The sequence below is a fragment of the Nerophis lumbriciformis genome, linkage group LG01 (genome assembly GCF_033978685.3).
Source record: "Nerophis lumbriciformis linkage group LG01, RoL_Nlum_v2.1, whole genome shotgun sequence".
Classification (NCBI taxonomy): Eukaryota; Metazoa; Chordata; class Actinopteri; order Syngnathiformes; family Syngnathidae; genus Nerophis; species Nerophis lumbriciformis.
This window is the reverse complement of record NC_084548.2, coordinates 37,830,889-37,849,585: the sequence shown is the minus strand read 5'-3', so window position 1 is coordinate 37,849,585 and position 18,697 is coordinate 37,830,889. Positions and strand designations below refer to the sequence as shown.

At 38.6% G+C, this 18,697-nt stretch overlaps 1 protein-coding gene across 1 annotated transcript in view; it reads left to right on the top strand.

Annotated features, from left to right (window-relative positions):
* The window catches only part of slc9a8 (solute carrier family 9 member 8), a 46,055-nt gene extending 29,762 nt beyond the window's left edge, over positions 1–16,293 (top strand). The window contains exons 5-16 of the mRNA XM_061980736.1: positions 200–283; positions 765–866; positions 6,709–6,743; positions 6,853–6,996; positions 9,837–9,978; positions 10,062–10,167; positions 10,269–10,385; positions 10,467–10,549; positions 10,647–10,758; positions 12,256–12,476; positions 13,015–13,161; positions 15,005–16,293. Coding sequence (XP_061836720.1) covers positions 200–283; positions 765–866; positions 6,709–6,743; positions 6,853–6,996; positions 9,837–9,978; positions 10,062–10,167; positions 10,269–10,385; positions 10,467–10,549; positions 10,647–10,758; positions 12,256–12,476; positions 13,015–13,161; positions 15,005–15,118 — 1,407 coding nt within the window. The 3' untranslated portion in view covers positions 15,119–16,293. The remainder of the gene's footprint in view (positions 1–199; positions 284–764; positions 867–6,708; positions 6,744–6,852; positions 6,997–9,836; positions 9,979–10,061; positions 10,168–10,268; positions 10,386–10,466; positions 10,550–10,646; positions 10,759–12,255; positions 12,477–13,014; positions 13,162–15,004) is intronic.
* Positions 16,294–18,697: the final 2,404 nt, after the last annotated feature.

Sequence of the window (18,697 nt, the reverse complement as noted above, 5' to 3'; positions counted from 1 at the left end):
ATTTGTGCAATATAAGAACAAATATGCTGAAGTTAAACAGTTCAATAAAGTATTTGTATCTGTTATATCAAACAAATTAGCATGTTGAATTTCTCTAAAGCTGCAGTCAAGGTAATTGGCTTTTGGGAAGCTGTAAATATTTTTTGTGCATATCTGACTAATTTCTTTCATTCTCTCATTCGCTTTTTTGTTTTCAAAGGAGGAGGAAATGTTCCGACCCAATATGTTCTTTCTTTTGCTCCTGCCACCAATCATCTTTGAATCTGGATACTCATTACATAAGGTACAGCAGAATATATAGACTTTTCAACTCAGCCTTAAAGTGTTTGGAGAAAAAAAGTATTGCATTCCAGTTAGTACTGTAATGTTTAACTGTTTTTCATTGCCAGTTTTGTTTTTGTTACCTTGATGTGTGCACAAGATGAATCAAGTTTGCTTAGCATAAAAGTACATTAACTCTTCAAATATCAGTTATGCTGTTTACAGTCATTACAGTATTGTAACAAATGTTTAAGAAACTGTGTTGTATGCAATAACACATTCAAATCAGTAACTTGGTTATTTATTATTGTAATATTCCACATTGGTTCTGAATTGTTGATCCAAAAACAACAAAATAATGTTGACACCTTTTGATAAAACCCTACTGAATTAAAATACTATATGTGCTTTGCTTAATTTTTATATGATGTAGCTATTATAACAATGGCTTACCATTACGATAAAATCATGAATACTTGAAATATGTTTTTGTGTACATTTAGGGTAACTTCTTCCAAAATATTGGCTCCATCACCCTGTTTGCTGTGATTGGCACAGCTATCTCCGCCTTCATAGTCGGAGGAGGAATCTACTTCCTTGGACAGGTAACATTTGCTCAGGCCTTGGTTTTGTTAAAAGACACATAATGATGTGTCTTGAAGTATGAAGTGTTTTCTCATTGATCTAATCAGCACAAAAAGACACATAGTGTTTTTAAGTTCCTCCACATAAAGGGATGCAAAGACCAAACCAGCTAAGTTTAGAAAATGGAACTACTAGGTCAGGGGTCGGCAACCCGCGGCTCCGGAGCCGCATGCAGCTCTTTGATCACTCTGATGCGGCTCAGCAGCTTACTTGCTGAACCCCCCAATTTTCCCGTGAGACTTATACACCCCTGCTACCCCCCCCCCCCCCCCCGTGCGTCGGTTGAGGTGGGCGGGGTTTGGTAGAGGGTGTGTATAATGTATCCCGGAAGAGTTAGGGCTGCATGGGTTTCTGGGTATTTGTCCTGTTGTGTTTATGTTGTGTTACTGTGCAGATGTTCTCCCGAAATGTGTTTGTCATTCTTGTTTGGTGTGGGTTCACAGTGTGGCGCATTATTAGTAAGAGTGTTATAGTTTTTTTTATACCGCCACCGTCAGTGTAACCTGTGTGGTTGTTGACCAAGTATGCCTTGCTGTCACCTACGTGAGCAAGCGGAAACACCATACAACGTGTGACTGATCAGGCACGCTGGTTGTAGTGGGTGCTATATGCTGTACCATCACGGCACGCATGACGCTGACAAGTGCCATTCATTTAAAACCCGCGTGCCGCACCAGCTTTCAAATTCCATATAAAGGTGTGGGCAGCGTGTCTGAGACCCCTGGTTTATACATAGCACAAAGCAAAAAGAAAACTTTGTATGCAGTGTTATTTCATTTAAAATTTCAAAAAAATTTTGTGGCTCCCGTTGTTTTCTATAATTTGCGAAACTGGTCAAAATGGCTCTTTGACTGGTAAAGGTTGCCGACCCCTGTAATAGGTTAATATAGCTGGCTTCTTTTTCTTCCCCTCCATTTATCTGCTTTCTTTTGTATTTCAAGTTATCATTACATATATGTATTGTTGCATTTGAACAATTGTATTGTTGATAATAGATGAGGTACATTGTTATTATTCATTATCAATAGTGCTATTTCTGTTGGTATTTGTGTTGCTCCATTTGTAGTGTAATAATGTTCATTGTCATTTCTGTATTATTTATTTCACTAACTGCTTCTTTGCTATCACTTTTACTATCATATTTGTACACATCGTATTTGCTGATGTTGTTCTGTTGTTGTTGTTGTTGTGTTTGCTGTTGTTGTTTTTGTCTCTCTGTCTTATCCCCCTCTTGTCCCCACAATTCCCCCCTCTGTCCTCCTTTTTTTCATTTTCTATCTCCTCCTGCTCCCGCCCGGCTGCACCAAATGATAATATAAATACATTTAATAAAGTCAAATACAAATAAGGCAACAAGAGAAGTATCCCACTCTTCTCTTTTGTAAAGTAAATTTGTACAGCCAATATGGGCTTCTACATCGACAATATGATTTGCCTGAGAAGCTGGACAGGACAAAAAAAAGAAAGAAAGAAAGAAAATGGAACCACAGAGTTTTGGTTTTATTGAGAACAATGACTGAAGACCAAAATGTGTCATGTGTCTTCAGATGTTTTGCAAATTATACACACACACACACACACACATATATATATATATATATATATATATATATATATATATATATATATATATATATATATATATATATATATATATATATTAGAGTCAATGTTGAAGTCCCCACATAAAGTTATTTTTGACTGATGTTAGTAATAGTTGCCTTAATCCAGTTTTCAAACGTATCAATGTTTGCCTTAGGTGATCTATATATGCAGATGATTATTCTGTTTCTGCTTTTTTCACAACATATTTCTATTATTAGAAATTCTAAGATAGTATCAATAGTTAATGACATCACATACAAAGCTACTCTCCCTCCATTCGCGTTGGCTCTGTTGATATAATTTACTTCATCCATGATTCTGAAATAGCGATCACTTTGAAGGGTTCGTTGAATTGTTCCAAAAAATGTTTCACTTTGTTGTGGTTTGCATACAAACTTCTGCTGTTTAAATGAATAATATATAACCATGTCATTATATTGTTTGTCTGTATTATAAGAACAGTTATTCCGCCTTTGTGGATCTATGTCATTATCTAATTCCAAACTATTGTGATACATGCTGCAGAAGGTTTTCAGTTCCATATATTCCTGTTCAGCAATCTTTTGTGTTGCTCTATGAATGTGTAAAAGTGTAAATAAATGTGCACCTGATTTATAGATAATCTTGTTCGGTAATCCCTTGGAGCGTTGTAGTATTATAGATTGTTTGTTTTCGTCAGACTCCATTATCGTTGTTGTTTTTGTGGTTGCTCTAGTCTAGGAGCTTCAATATCTGTCCAGATCCTTGATGTCTTTGACAACTAGTTATCTTGCTTTTGGACCTCTATTCAGTTTGATGTAGATTTTGTAGTTGGCGCTCCAAGTGCCCTGAATTTTCTCCCGTTTCGTCATGTCGTGTGCTTTCTTGGCGATATCTGCATTGCGTTAAGTGCGTTCGTTCATGTATATATGTACCCTTCAGCTTCTTTCCCTGTTTTAACAATGCTATTTTGGATTTTCTGTTGGCAAGCTTCACGATTACTGCCATTGTGTTCTCTTCTATTCAGTGAAATGCACGCATAAATGGTGTTAATATCAACATTAATTCCCTTTGATTGCAGAAAGTTTACCACTTTTTGTTGCTCTATTGAAGCAGCGTCCATTTCGTCTGGTTCTGTTCTGTTGTCAACTGCTCTTGCATAGGATCAATGATTGATGTGTAGCCCAGCCATGATGATGTCATTCTGTCATGTAAACTGATCCATTTCCTCTTTGATGGTTTCCAAACATTAATATTCACCAGATTGGTGATATCTTGTTGTCTGGCATTGAGCTCTTATCTCAATACTGCCATCTCTTCACTGAATTTTTCCAAATCAGTGTTATCTTTTTGCATGACATGCAACTCTTGGCACACTGCTGCTATCTCCTTTTTTATGTTCTCCACAACACTGCTGTTGTTTCAAATTATGTTGTTTTGCTGGTTGGCATTCAACTGTTGGCGCAATGTTGTATTCTCCTCTTTCAGGTTATCCATCTCCCGTCTTCATGCTGTGTTGCCTTCACTGAGAATCTTACTTTCTTCTCCGAACTGTCTATTTTCTATCATATCACATTTCTATCATATTGTCACAATATTATGTTCTTTCTCTGATAATCTGTTGTTGGAGATCTTAGACATCTTAATCTGTTCCTGTAGATTTCTACATCTTTTGTGTACATCCTTGATAATCTCTTCCTGGAGATTGTTGACATCGCTTCGTGCCTCATTGACATTGTCCGGTTCCACTTCTGGCAACGCTCTATTGCTCCTGATAAATAATCAATACAATTGGATATTAAGACTATATATGTAGGACTGTATATGAAAGTTCGACTCCGACCTTGTTTACTTCCTCAACGACATCTTTAAAGTTTTGTAATCAATCAGAAATATCAAGCAGCTTAAATGTGCCAAACAGGGATAAGTGTGGAGAGAGTGTTTTGCATTTTTCTCATCATGCATTGCAGATGATTTAAATGGGTGTCATTTTGAATTATGTGTTGTGATGGGACATTTTTTATATATCCACAAAGTTCAGTGAGCAGGTTGTGTTATGTGTGATCATGTGTGTTGACTTTAGTTTATTTGCGCCATGAGTGGTAAAGGTTGTTTGGATTGAGTCATATATAAAAATGCTGTGCTGTGTACACCAGCCCACACTTTGTCAGCAGGCAAGCTGATTTTCAAATGACCAATATGTACAAAACCCAAAACCAGTGAAGTTGGCACGTTGTGTAAATCGTAAATAAAAACACAATACAATGATTTTAAAATCCTTTTCAACCTATATTCAATTGAATAGACTGCAAAGACAAAAAATGTAACGTTCGAACTGGTAAACGTTATTTTTTGCAAATACTAGCTCATTAGGAATTTGATGCCTTCAACATGACTGAGAAAGTTGAGTAATGCTCATCAAGCACTTATTTGGAAAATCCCACAGGTGAATAGGCTAATTGGGAACAGGTGGGTGCCATGATTGGGTATAAAAGCAGCTTCCATGAAATGTTTAGTCATTCACAAACAAGGATGGGGTGAGGTTGACCACTTTATGAACACATTTGTGAGCAAATTGTCAAACAGTTTAAGAACAACATTTCTCAACGAGCTATTGCAAGGAATTTAGGGATATCACTATCTACGGTCTTTAATAACATCAAAAGGTTCAGAGAATCTGGAGAAATCACTGCACGTAAGCGGCAATACCCGTGACATTCGATCCCTCAAGCGGTACTGCATCAAAAACCGACATCAGTGTGTAAAGGATATCACCACATGAGCTTAGGAACACTTTAGAAAACCACTGTCAGTAACTACAGTTTGTCGCTACATCTGTAAGTGCAAGTTAAAACTCTACTATGCAATGTGAAAGCCATTTACAGTATCAACAACACCCAGAAATGCAGCCGGCTTTGCTGGGCCCGAGCTCATCTGAGATGGATTGATGCAAAGTGAAAAAGTGTTCTGTGGTCTGACGAGTCCACATTTCAAATTGTTTTTGGAAACTGTGGACGTCGTGTCCTCCAGACTAAAAAGAGGAAAAGAACTGTCCGGACTGTTATAGGCGCAAAGTTCAAAAGCCAGCATCTGTGATGGTATGGGGGTGTATTAGTACACAACTTACACATCTGTGAAGGCACCATTAATGCTGAAAGGTACATACAGGTTTTGGAGCAATATTTGTTGCCCTCCAAGCAATGTTATCATGGACGTCCCTGCTTATTTCAGCAAGACAATGCCAAGCCACGTGTTACAACAGCGTGGCTTCATAGTAAAAGAGTGCTGGTACTAGACTGGCCTGCATGTAGTCCAGACCTGTCTCCCATTGAAAATGTGTGGTGCATTGTGAAGCGTAAAATACAACAAAGGAGACCATAGACTGTTGAACACCAGGCAAGAATGGGAAAGAATTCCACCTGAAAAGCTTCAAAAATTGGTCTCCTCTGTTCCCAAACAATTACTGAGTTTTGTTAAAAGGAAAGGCCATGTAACAGTGGTAAAAATGCCCCTGTGCCAACTATTTTGCAGTGTGTTTCTGGCATTAAATTCTAAGTTAATGATTATTTGCCAAAAAAAATTAAGTTTCTCAGTTCGAACATTAAATACCTTGTCTTTGCAGTCTATTCAATTGAATATAAGTTAAAAAGTATTTGCAAGATGGTGGCAAAGTTGCAGCAATTACACTGTCAGATATTTAAAATTCCGGTGGAGTCACCCCGCGGGCCAGATTCCTTATTAATAAACTCATGACGGCTTGTGGGCCAAAATGAACATGCCGGCAGGCCACACTTGGCCCATGAGCAGTAGTTTAAAACCCCTGACTTAGGCCATGTCCACACGACCACGGATACTTAATAAATGCATATTTTTCTCTGCGTTTAGGCCTCTTGTCCACACGCAAACGCATACTTTAGTCTTTAAAAATGCATACTTTTGCAAACGCTGGCCAAGGTGAAGAGTTCCAAACTCCTCAGCGTGTACACAGCTTAAACGGAGACTTATACTCCGTCACGGAAATGCTTGATATATAAATAATTTCAATGGCATCTAGTACAAATGGCGGAATTTTTATTTTTCGTATATGTTTTTAATCTGCAAGAGGATTATAAGGGTGTCCTCTGCTGTAAGCGGTCCCTGGTCCCAAAACTTTTGAGAACCCCTGGTATAGATGATTATGATTTAGTATTTTTTGCAATTTTTGTTTTTTCCATACAGGCAGATGTGATCTACAAGATGACCATGACAGATAGGTGAGTATTGTCTTCTTACAATAATACAATTACAGTAAATATTTCTATATATCATTGTTATACATAGATTACAGTATATTTTCCTAAACTTGCTTTTCCTCTGCTGAAGTTTTGCCTTTGGCTCACTCATCTCAGCTGTGGACCCTGTTGCCACAATAGCCATCTTTAATGCCCTCAATGTGGATCCTGTCTTAAACATGTTGGTGTTTGGTGAGAGCATCCTTAACGACGCAGTTTCCATCGTCCTTACAAAGTAAGAATATATTTATTTGAAAGTGGTAGCTTTTTTTTTTTTTTACTTTGGAAGGCAAATATTGACACACTTTTTGCTCTTCTTGATGTTGACACAGTTGTCACCAAAGGAACTGTGAATATAAGACACTATAAAGGAAAGGGCTCAGGTGAAGTGATGGATACTGCCCATGCACTGACATAAAGAGAGAAACAAAACTAAAATCTACAGTATCAACACGGCTGCATGTGTTTCCTATAAACAAAGGCTATAGTGTTAATTCATTATCCATATATTAGCTCCAGGAATAAAAGCTATTTTAGCAATAGGAATATCTAACTAGCACCAACTAATGAGGACAATAATTTCTGCCTCTTACATACACACCTCCACACATGATCACAAAGAATCTTGATAGACATGTCTAACAGAAACGCAATACTTATCTTTTCAGTCACGTACAGCTGAATGTGGCACTCTGCTTGTTCAGTAAATGTTTTGTCATTAAAACTTAATTTTTATTTTTATTTTTTAAGAAACAGTCTGTTGTTCATAATAATGTCTACGTAACATCACGTCCCTGGAGTTAAAGTGGCTGTTTGCAACCTTTACACAAATGCTTACAAGGCGCTAACTTTCCAATGTGTTTTAAGCATTAAAGCTGCTGTATGTCACATTTAGCTACTGTAGATGCTTAGAGGGTCCTCTTGTTCGATCGTTTGCTCGTTCAAACCTTTAGGATATGCACACGCACACAGAAAATGAACAATGTTACAGCCGAAGGGTGGTGCTTGGAGTCATATGTGGCCCTTCTCACTTTTTTTAAACATTGCACAGCAGACATTGCATCCTTTTATTAATCCTTTCGTATTTGAAAACCTCCTGTGCATGTACAGACACAACAAATTAAAGCCATTCAAAGCCAACGTTTCAACTCGTCCCTGCAGATGTGTTTTACAAAGTTTAGACACTTTGCCTCAATCTGTCACAATTAGAAGTTATAACTTCTATTGCAATTATTTGAGATTTTAAAACATGCATAAACATCAGTCTCGCTTTGAAAAGTTTAGATTTTTGAGGACGCTATACCGTAACTACACGGCGGAACTAACTGTGCTTCCCGGTCAGAATTTATCGAACACCACCAGCTATTGCTGTGCGCGCGCAGCTGTGTGTTGACAGCTTAGTTTGCATAGCAGCGGAGAAAACTTAACGAAAGCCCACAGCAAAGCTAAATTACTTGCATAAGTTGGGTACCGGTAAGTAAATGTTAAACGATTTGTGTCTCCTGAACGATCAATTTAATGCATGGTTGAACACGGTGGATGGAAATGTATAAAGTGTTTAGTACCCAGATGTGCAGCCATCGAAGGGGGAAGCGTTTGTAAACATGGCGGTGAAAGCGAATGGAATGATAATGTCAAAGTCAAAAATCCGGGATAAGTCCGTGTCAAAAGATGCTGAGACACCACAGACACTTGCACAACTTTACAAAGATAAATAAACCCCTCCCCCCCAAGGAGTGTTATGTGGGTTAAGTGGCGCCAATTGCCGAAAGAGATCAATATGAGATGTTTAGTAGTAAAATCATACTATTACATACAGTCAGTACACGCTAATTTATCTGTGGTAGTAGTGTACTCAGCAGTAAACTATAAAAATATATATTATATTATTTCCATTATTTGTTCCAATAATTTCAGGTCAGCTTCTCATGCCTAATCTTTTCTCCAAGTTTATACAGCAACCAACATTAAAAGCGGATACCTGTTTAGTGTTTACACTTATCTTACTGTGGAGTGAGGAAAGCATTGGAGATTTGCGAATGTCATCTTGTCATGCCTAAAAAAATATATCCTTGTGTATTAGCAATACATCCATACACAGCAGATACAAAATGAGCTGAGCACATTTGAATATTATCCACATTATTCACATCCAAATTCTGTTTGAGGCTTGCAAGCCATAATGGCCTACCTTCTTTTTAGACAATCACTATGTCTGCACACACTGTTTTTCACAACTTTGTGCAGATACAGTAGTACTGTAGATGTTTTTATCGGTTTGCTCAACTCTGACAGCCGAAAAAAATATTACGAAAGTTAACCGTTTAGCTTTAGCAGAGATGCTAACTGTCCCTTTCACAGACAGTATATAGTTGTGCTTTCCTCTACCGTTGCTGATGTTCATGATACATGAATACACTTGATATGAAGCACACCACACCTTTTGCAAGAAAACACTTCTATGGCAAATCTGAAAATTGTTTGCTAATATTTTTTTCAATTAGTTTACACTAGAGAACCTCCTGGTGTATTTAGTTAGTTTACCCATTTTGTTTTCCAATGTGAAGGAGCAGTAAATTAATTAATATACGGTAAATTCATTCTGGACCTCTGATTTTACTTTGTCGTTGTATTTTTGCCAGTATGGATGTGAAATGGTCTTAAATTATTTTCAAGGTGGTCTTAAAAAAGTCTTAGAGAGTCTTAAATTTGACATGTTGAAACCTGCAGAGACCCTGGTATAGCTTCACAATAATTAAGGTAGCATTTAATGTTGTGCACAATCTAACACTTGAAGCTCCAATGTTGGGTTACAGACAGTAACCAGATATATTCAGACTAAAATATTCAAATGGTTGCTCACCATAAGTCATTAAAAGCTTGATGTGACATAAATTACCTCTGTTTGTAACCAGGATTTTGATGGTCAGAATATGGGCACAGTCAACCAAACTCACTGCTTTGTTTCTGTACAGTTGAATTTTGGTGTGTGTCTGCCATCTAGAGTCAGGTGAAGGTATTACTAATCTTGGTCAGCATTTAAAAAAAATAAAAAAATCTTTCTGCTATTTTCAGCACAGCAGAGGGCTTCTTTTCCCGCTCAGAAACCAACATGGTAACAGGTTGGGAGACATTTTTGCAAGCAGTAAGTTATTTTCTCCAAATGTTCTTTGGTTCTGCTGCCTTGGGAACCCTCACAGGACTCATCTCTGCTCTCGTATCCTCATAGTTGGGTGGTTCTGTTTGCCTGCTATTGTCACATCTATGTCATGCAGTCTTTTTCCCTAACGTGCACATCAGTTTCTAAAACACTTTGACTTGAGGAACACTCCATCACTGGAGTTTGGCATGATGATCATCTTTGCTTACCTCCCCTATGGCCTGGCAGAGGGCATTAAACTGTCTGGTAGGTACATAACACACTTAAAGTATGACTGATATTATTTTTTTGGGGTGGGGGGGTGATTACAAGATCTGAGGCTGAACTGCACCATTCTCCACCCACAGGAATCATGTCCATCCTGTTTGCTGGTATTGTGATGTCTCATTACACCCATCACAACCTGTCTCCAGTGACCCAAATCCTCATGCAACAGACACTGCGCAGTGTTGCCTTTATGTGTGGTCAGTGGATTCTCATCTCTTGTCTGCAATGCAAATTCGACGACATTATTGCTAATGACAAAGCTCTACTTCTGCCTCCAGAGACGTGTGTGTTTGCCTTTCTCGGACTATCCATCTTCAGCTTTCCTCACAAATTTGAAATATCATTTGTCATCTGGTGCATTGTAAGTACTTTTTGTCTTATTGACATTAATGGCAGTAGTTTTTGTTTATTTTTTTCCTCCATCAACGTGAGCATGACTGCTGTTTGTCTTTCCATAGGTCCTGGTTCTTCTTGGCCGAGCCGTAAACATCTTTCCTCTGTCATTTCTACTTAACTTTTGCCGAGACCACAAGATCACACCGAAGATGATGTTCATCATGTGGTTCAGTGGTGAGTTGATACGGTCAACGTTTTTTGTCCGAGGATAATGGGAAGACATGTTTCGGTAAAAAAGTCTCACAATTTGACTGAGTCTGAGTCCTGTCAGAGGTTAATCACATTCAGCCTTTGAACTCTTACGAGATAAATATATTTAACATTTCATCTATACTCTCCTCTTGTTGGTACTGTATTTTGCATGACTGCTTTTGATCCTAGGCATTTGAGGTCACATGCAAACTTGTTGATCTGCTGGGGAGTTGTCGTTTGCCATTAACGGGTAGATAGCATTGTCCTTCAATTGAAGTCACTTTCCATAATTGTTTTTATAAACATTTTTGAAACCCTGTCGTATATCAAAGCTACAATCCTAATATTTTAATGACATCCAACACCTGGTGTAAGAGATATTGTAGCTCAAGGTAAAGGGGACCTATGATGATTGTATTCCACATTTGAAACACTTCTTTGTGGTCTAGATGATATTTATTGGATATGCTTTAGTGTACATTTTGCACCACAGTTACATTGCAAATGAAACCACGCCGCACCCTCTCCAAATGTATCACAATTTATAAATGTAAACTGTATATATAAATATATATGATAAAGTCGTCACTGCTTTTTTCCCCCAGACACGGTCGAAAATAAACTTAATTAACGTTATATAGATTCACCCGATCGCGACATTAGGTACACCTGCACACACTCCAATTGACTTAGAGAGTGCATAAAACCAGCTGTGTAGCAGCATGTATCCAACTGCATGTCACACTTCGGTGTTATGTTGCACATTTCACTATTAGACCAAAATAATACTTGATCTTACTTTTTTTATGTGTTTCTTCATAGCCTGAAGCAGAAAAGGAGGAGCTTCTCTCCCTCTGGCTGAGAGCTTGACTTAATGTCTAAATGACACGTCAAAACGTAGCCATACAGAAAAACTCTGTGAACAATGGCATCCAAAACTGCGTACAAGCTCACGGCAAAATGCATCACCTTAAAATTTTACACTTTGGCATTGTTTAACACAAGTATCAAACATTGTAAAAAAAAAAAAAAATGTAAGTCAGAAAATACAAAATATATAGGTGCCCTTTAAAGATCAAATAAGTACATGTTTTTGCCACCTGTCCAATCACAGTCAATCCTCTTTAAATCTCTAGTGATTGTTGTTTTGTGACAGAACAACACATTATTTTTGACTGATCATATCATACACTTGAAATAGCTTGGGTGAAATGGCATATAGGCTCATGTTTGTGTTACTTACTTAATTTCTCTTGTGTATATTCAGCCTCATATGTCCTATCAGCGAAGGTAAATGGCTCTAACGTAATGAGGATTTAAAGCCTTTAGTTAATGAAAAAGAAATATGGCTATACCTACTGGGTTCATATGTCACTGAGTTGCTTAGAATTTCAAGGTATAGGTATTATTTTCTATTCTGATAATAATAATGAGCTCTTAATATTGTAATTTCACTGTTTTTATTCTTTCTTCTTTGAGGTTTGAGAGGCGCAATCCCATACGCCTTGAGCCTGCATCTTGGCCTGGAGCCCATTGAGAAGCGACAACTTATTGGCACCACCACCATTATCATTGTACTCTTTACCATCCTCCTCCTTGGGGGTGGGACCATGCCCCTCATCCGTATCATGGACATTGAGGATAGCCAGACACGGAGGAAAAACAAGAAGGACATTAATCTCAGCAAGACTCAGAAAATGGTAAGACATATACACAGTAAGAGGTCACATTGATGCAAGCTGTGCCATCCTCTTCATCTTCTGCCATTAGAGTAGTACATTTCACTTCAGAGGGAAAAACAATCAAAGGCTTGGAGATGGTGTGTGTGTGAAGGCCACAAGATTAGCACAGCATGAACCACTCATTAGGCACCCTCACTTTGAAACTAGAGAAAATGAAATAAACACCCAACTTTCTTAGTATACTTACTACTCCTAATCATTCAACTGTTATTCTGTGAGCAATATTTGCTTATGTTGTTTTTTAATTATGAATGCTGCACTCTGAGAAATCTATCTACAAGATCAATTAACCTTGTTTGTCTCTACCACTACAAACCCCTTAGAAGCAAGCTTTTTTGAGACTGTATAATTTCAACATGTTCACCTATTTAAATGTTCTTCCACGGCTCATCTTCCTTCCCTCCGTCCGTTTTCCCTCTGCCTAGTTAGTCAGTCATTCCTCTTTCATTTCGCTCTATCTGCTCCCCCTGACCTTCTTTTCTCTCCCCCGGCCTAGGGAAATACTGTTGAGTCGGAGCATCTATCAGAACTGACTGAGGAGGAATATGAGGCTCACATATACCAGAGACAGGATCTGAAGGGCTTCATGTGGCTTGATGCAAAGTACCTTAATCCTTTCTTCACCCGGAGGCTCACCCAAGAGGTAAGAGATGGCGAGAGAGACAGAAATCCCCCGTCACCCAGGAGGCTGCTTCATCACTTTGCTAGCAATCCTTTGAGCCAATTACTTGCGTATGTTTGTATGATGCATTTTTCAAACCAGACCATTCCCTAAAAAAAATTAATTCTACAAAATAAATAGCCACACAATTGCAAGAGGTTTTATATAGGGTCTTTTGCTGACATTTCTGCATCCACACTTGGGCAGCAGCATGTGATTTTTAACAACAATATTTTACATTTCTTGTATGTTTGTTGCCTACATTCTCAAAAATTGTGTGTATACATTTTTTTTTTTGTATTTATAACTTATAGAAATAATGTCCACATCTGGTTTGCGCAAAATTCTGTATTTGAAATTTAAATTCAACTCATTTGAAGAAATTTTAAATTAATTGGAATTATAGGAAGTGGAATTAAGTTAATTGCAATTCAAAACAAATTCCTTACAGCCAAGTAAAAAAAAAAAAAATTGTCACGATTAACTAGTGATGCCAGTAAAAGCTAGTTTTCTGTTACGCCCACCCAGGAGGAATAAAAGTTAGTTTTCTCTTATGCCCACCCAGGAAGAAGAAACATTTTGGGTGCCCACCCCATTCTCTGCCATGTCTATAAATAGTATAACATTTGTCAATAAAATAGTGATAAATGTACACCTCTGCATACCATTGTATCCTAATTGATAATGACGAAGTTTTTTTTTTAGATCAATCCGCTCTATCTTTGTCTTTATCTTTTATCAGTTTGGGGGTCCTTGGCCTGGAAAACATTGACGATCCCTGAACTAGAGTATCTTTGTCATTTCAGTTTTTAAAGTATGGATTAGTTGTATAGGGCAGCATGGTGGTAGAGGGGTTAGTGCGTCTGCCTCACAATACGAAGGTGCTGAGTAGTCTGGGGTTCAATCCCAGGCTCGGGATCTTTCTGTGTGGAGTTTGCATGTTCTCCCCTTGACTGCGTGGGTTCCCTCCGGGTACTCCGGCTTCCTCCCACCTCCAAAGACATGCACCTGGGGATAGGTTGATTGGCAACACTAAATTGGCCCTAGTGTGTGAATGTGAGTGTGAATGTTGTCTGTCTATCTGTGTTGGCCCTGCGATGAGGTGGCGACTTGTCCAGGGTGTACCCCGCCTTCCGCCCGATTGTAGCTGAGATAGGCTCCAGCGCCCCCCGCGACCCCAAAGGGAATAAGCGGTAGAAAATGGATGGATGGATGGATTAGTTGTATATGTTTTTAAGAGCAAATAGAACGTTAAAACGGTGGCCAGAGGGTAGCAGCAGGAATGATTGGTGCAGGCAGCGTGTGAGGTCCTGAGTGGCGCAGATGGCTTTCCTTTCAACTGCCTGGATTTAACGTTTTGGTCGAACATTCAGAAGTTTGATAAATGTATTTTCTAGTTTTAGCCTCTTTGTCTGATAAGAAAACCGTTTACACAATTTAAAGTTAAAGTTAAAGTACCAATGATTGTCACACACACACTAGGTGTGGTAAAATTTGTCCTCTGCATTTGACCCATCCCCTTGTTCACCCCCTGGGAGGTGAGGGGAGCAGTGAGCAGCAGCGGTGCCGCGCCCGGGAATCATTTTTGGTGATTTAACCCCCAATTCTAACCCTTGATGCTGAGTGAAAGCAGGGAGGTAACGGGTCCCATTTTTATAGTCTTTGGTATGACTCGGCCGGGGTTTGAACTCACAACCTACTGATCTCAGGGCGGACACTCTAACCACTAGGCCACTGAGTAGGTTTTAATTGCTTTACTTTAATTCTAAAAACATGGTGGTTTGTTTGATGAGATTTATGTTGTGTGCCATAACTGCATTGGCAGGACCTGATGCATGGACGGATCCAAATGAAGACTCTAACCAACAAATGGTATGAAGAAGTTCGGCAGGGTCCCTCGGGTTCGGAGGATGATGATGATGAAGCAGAACTTCTGTGAAAAAAAAGGCTGACACGTTTCAACCTTGACTGTGAATATGTGCAGCATGTGAGACGAAGGCTTTAATGATAAAGTCACATGCACTTTTTTTTATCTTCACCTGCCATCATTTGTGGATGAAGAGTCTGCTGGGATGTGCTTCATTACTTGGAATGTTCTGCAAAACTGCACTAGCAAAAGACTGAAGGCAGAAATGAATGTTTTGTACTTGAATGCCATTCTGTCTACTGCTTCCTAAGCATATGAGCCAGGTCTCTGATGTTGGACAAAACATGTGAAGTTCTGTATGTTTACCATTGTTGAGGGACACAATGTTTTCTTGTTAAGAAATACAAGAGCATTTTTTATTTTTTGCACTGACTTTGGGTGGTCTGACTTTAGGTACAGTTGTAGCCAAAAGCTTTGGAAGTGCCTCAAATTTGGTGTTTCAATAACTCAGCTGCTTCTGTATTTTTTAAAAACATTATATTTGTGTCTGTTATAGCCTGAAAAAAACAAGCAAGTTTGGTAGGGAATCACAAAACGGAAGCAACTAAATTATTGAAGCACAAAGTTGGAGCTGCTGCCGAATGTTTTAGCCATGACTGTCGTGTATGTAATCTTGTTTATTTTACAACATAAAATAGTGTCTCAAATCTATTTTTATTCTATGAATCTTTACTTTCTAGGGATTTATTGCTGTGCATACAGCATTTATTAGTTACACGTGATCAGTACAATGGGGATAAAACACTATATTAGAAATGATGATCAAGCTACTGTTGCTCTCACCTAATGAATAAGAAACTAGTGAAAGTTGTTTTGTAAAAATCAAGTCTCAGCATGGAACTTTAAGCTTGCTACTTTAATTTACAAAACAGGCTCTCAGATGGACTGTTTAATGTTTGTAGCTGTGGGCAACCACGACACTAAATGAAGTGCACCTGGAATCCTAGCTGTTGGATATTTATTTTACTGTGGATTTTTAATTGAGCTTGGCACCAATGAATGTGTGTGGCTACACATTTGTGGATGGAACGCTTTCAATGCTTTTTATACAATCGTGTATGCCCTTAAAAGTATTTTAGAACTCACGTTTGAGATTGGGGAAGAAGTATCTCATCTTAATGCTTTGAGAAAGTGATCGTTCAACGCAGACTATAAATCCCTGCAATAAAAAGGAGAATTGTAATGTTTCCATTTGGCGCATTATTGACTACTGAACTACGAAATCCAGATTGACTGTCTCTTTAATCCATTGTCTGTCTCTGCCCAACTACACCTGTTCCAACCTTGGTGTCTGCAAAGGGAAAGAGCTATAGATGATGGATGGGTACAATCTCACACATTGCACCAGAGAACCCCTTCATGGGTGACTGCTTTCCAGGATATCTACATTTGCGGTGTGTGAATAGCATGTAAGATGACATCATGCTGCTGGGTTTGTGTTCCAAAATGTGTACCAATTAGTCTGTGAAGTTTAGTTCACAACTATCATGTGACATTGTATGGAATAAATAATACCATACCATACAATGTACGTGTTAAGACACAAGCAACTGTCACAGTTGGGATGTGGCGGCAAGGCCATGTGGACCCAAAAAAGGAGGGTCAGAAACAGATGTGTATCTGTACTTAAATGAGCATTAGTAACAAACCACAGAACAACTTGGAACATAAACATGACAGCGACAGCGGTATTATAATTTGAAAGAGACCAATACGTTACCGTGTGTGACTTTATGCCTAACAATCTATTGTATAATGCAAATGTGGAAGGCTTCTTAGACCTCATTACGTATGTTAATGAGTGTAATAAAGAAATACAGCAAAGTTAGTGTTGGAAAATTTCAGTTTTGTAATACAATTGTGCAACCATAAGGGGGGGTCTAAATACACCTTATTGGTCCATGAACATTGAAAGCATTATTTGAATCCCTTATTTATTGCTATAATAGTTATGGGGTGCTGAATGTAGAAATTCAGTGACACTTTTCCAATATTTTACACACTTACCACATTTAGGTAATTTTTTTTTATCACAGTTTAAATTAAATGTTAAATCTATATCCATCCATCCATTTACTACCGCTTGTCCCTTATGTGTTAAATATAAATGTCACATCAAGCTTAAAGATAAATATTTAAAGAATATGCAACTATTCCACTCAGCCACAAAGACACGCCTACACACTAATTCTGTGATTAATCAAAGGCAATTTGCTTGCAATACAGTTATCTTTAAAAATTACCCTAATATTTGGACACAAATGCAATTTTGAAGTTAGAATGTCATACGGGAACATTTTCAAAATGTTATACTGAACTGCAAGTCATTGATTTGTTTAAAACCTGATGACAGTAAGTACAGTAAGAATTAATGATTAAAACTAATTTGACTGGCAACATTTCAATTGTGCTTAATTTATAAAGCAGATCTCAGTGGGGTTATTGTCTCTATGCTATGTTGTGTAATTTATCATTAAATATAAACGCATTCCACACACATAGCTCATTAAAGTGGAATAAATGACAAGCCACTAATAGTTTTAACTTGCCACATACCTCTGGATGTGTAATATCCTTATTGAATGACGACGTGTGCTCGACCTCGGACCAACTGCACTCAGTAATCAAACAAACAAACACTCTCACATAATTAGTGTGCTTATTGCAACCATAGACAGCAGAACACTGTTTTAACTTTTGTACAATTAGTTTAGTTATCTGCTGCACTGATTAGAATAGAATAGAATAGAATAGAAAGTACTTTATTGATCCCTGGGGGAAATTCAGCACCACAGTTCGCTCACAATAGATAATAATAATAATAAATAATTTAATATATATAATATATGAATAATATAAATATATTCTACATATATTCTACATTTAAGTGCAGTCAAGAAGGAACATATGCATTATACAGTCTGATGGCTGTTGGTATGAAGGACCTCCTGTGTCGTTCCGTGTTGCATTTTGGGAGTCTGAGCCTTCCACTGAATGTGCTCATTCTCCCCGCCAGGTCCAAGTGTAGTGGATGGGAGGTGTTGTCCATAATGGCTAGGAGCTTTGCTAGATTTCTCCTCTCTGACACCACCGCCAGAGTCGAGCTCCACTCCCACCACGTTACTTGGCTGCTTTACCAGCTTGTCCAGCCTGTTTGCGTCCCTCCCTCTCAGTCCGCTGCCCCAGCAGGCCACGGCGTACAAGGAGGCGCCCGCCACCACCGACTCGTAGAACATCTTCATCATCTTTGTACAGACGTTGAAGGATCCTAGCCTCTTCTTGTAGAGTGCCTCAGCGTGTTTTCACCCATTCAGCTTGTTGTCGATGTGTACTCCGAGTTATTTATAATCCTCAACCATGCCCACATCGACCCCCCTGATGGAAACAGGGGTTGCCGGAGTACTCCTCCTCCTTCCCAGGTCCACAACCAGCTCCTTGGTCTTCATCACATTGAATTGGAGTTGGTTCTTTCCACACCATGTGACAAAGTCCTCCACCAGTGCCCTGTATTCTTCATCATCACCATCCTCAATACACCCCACTATCGCAGTCATCAGAAAACTTCTGAAGATGGCAGGACTCTGACTGGTA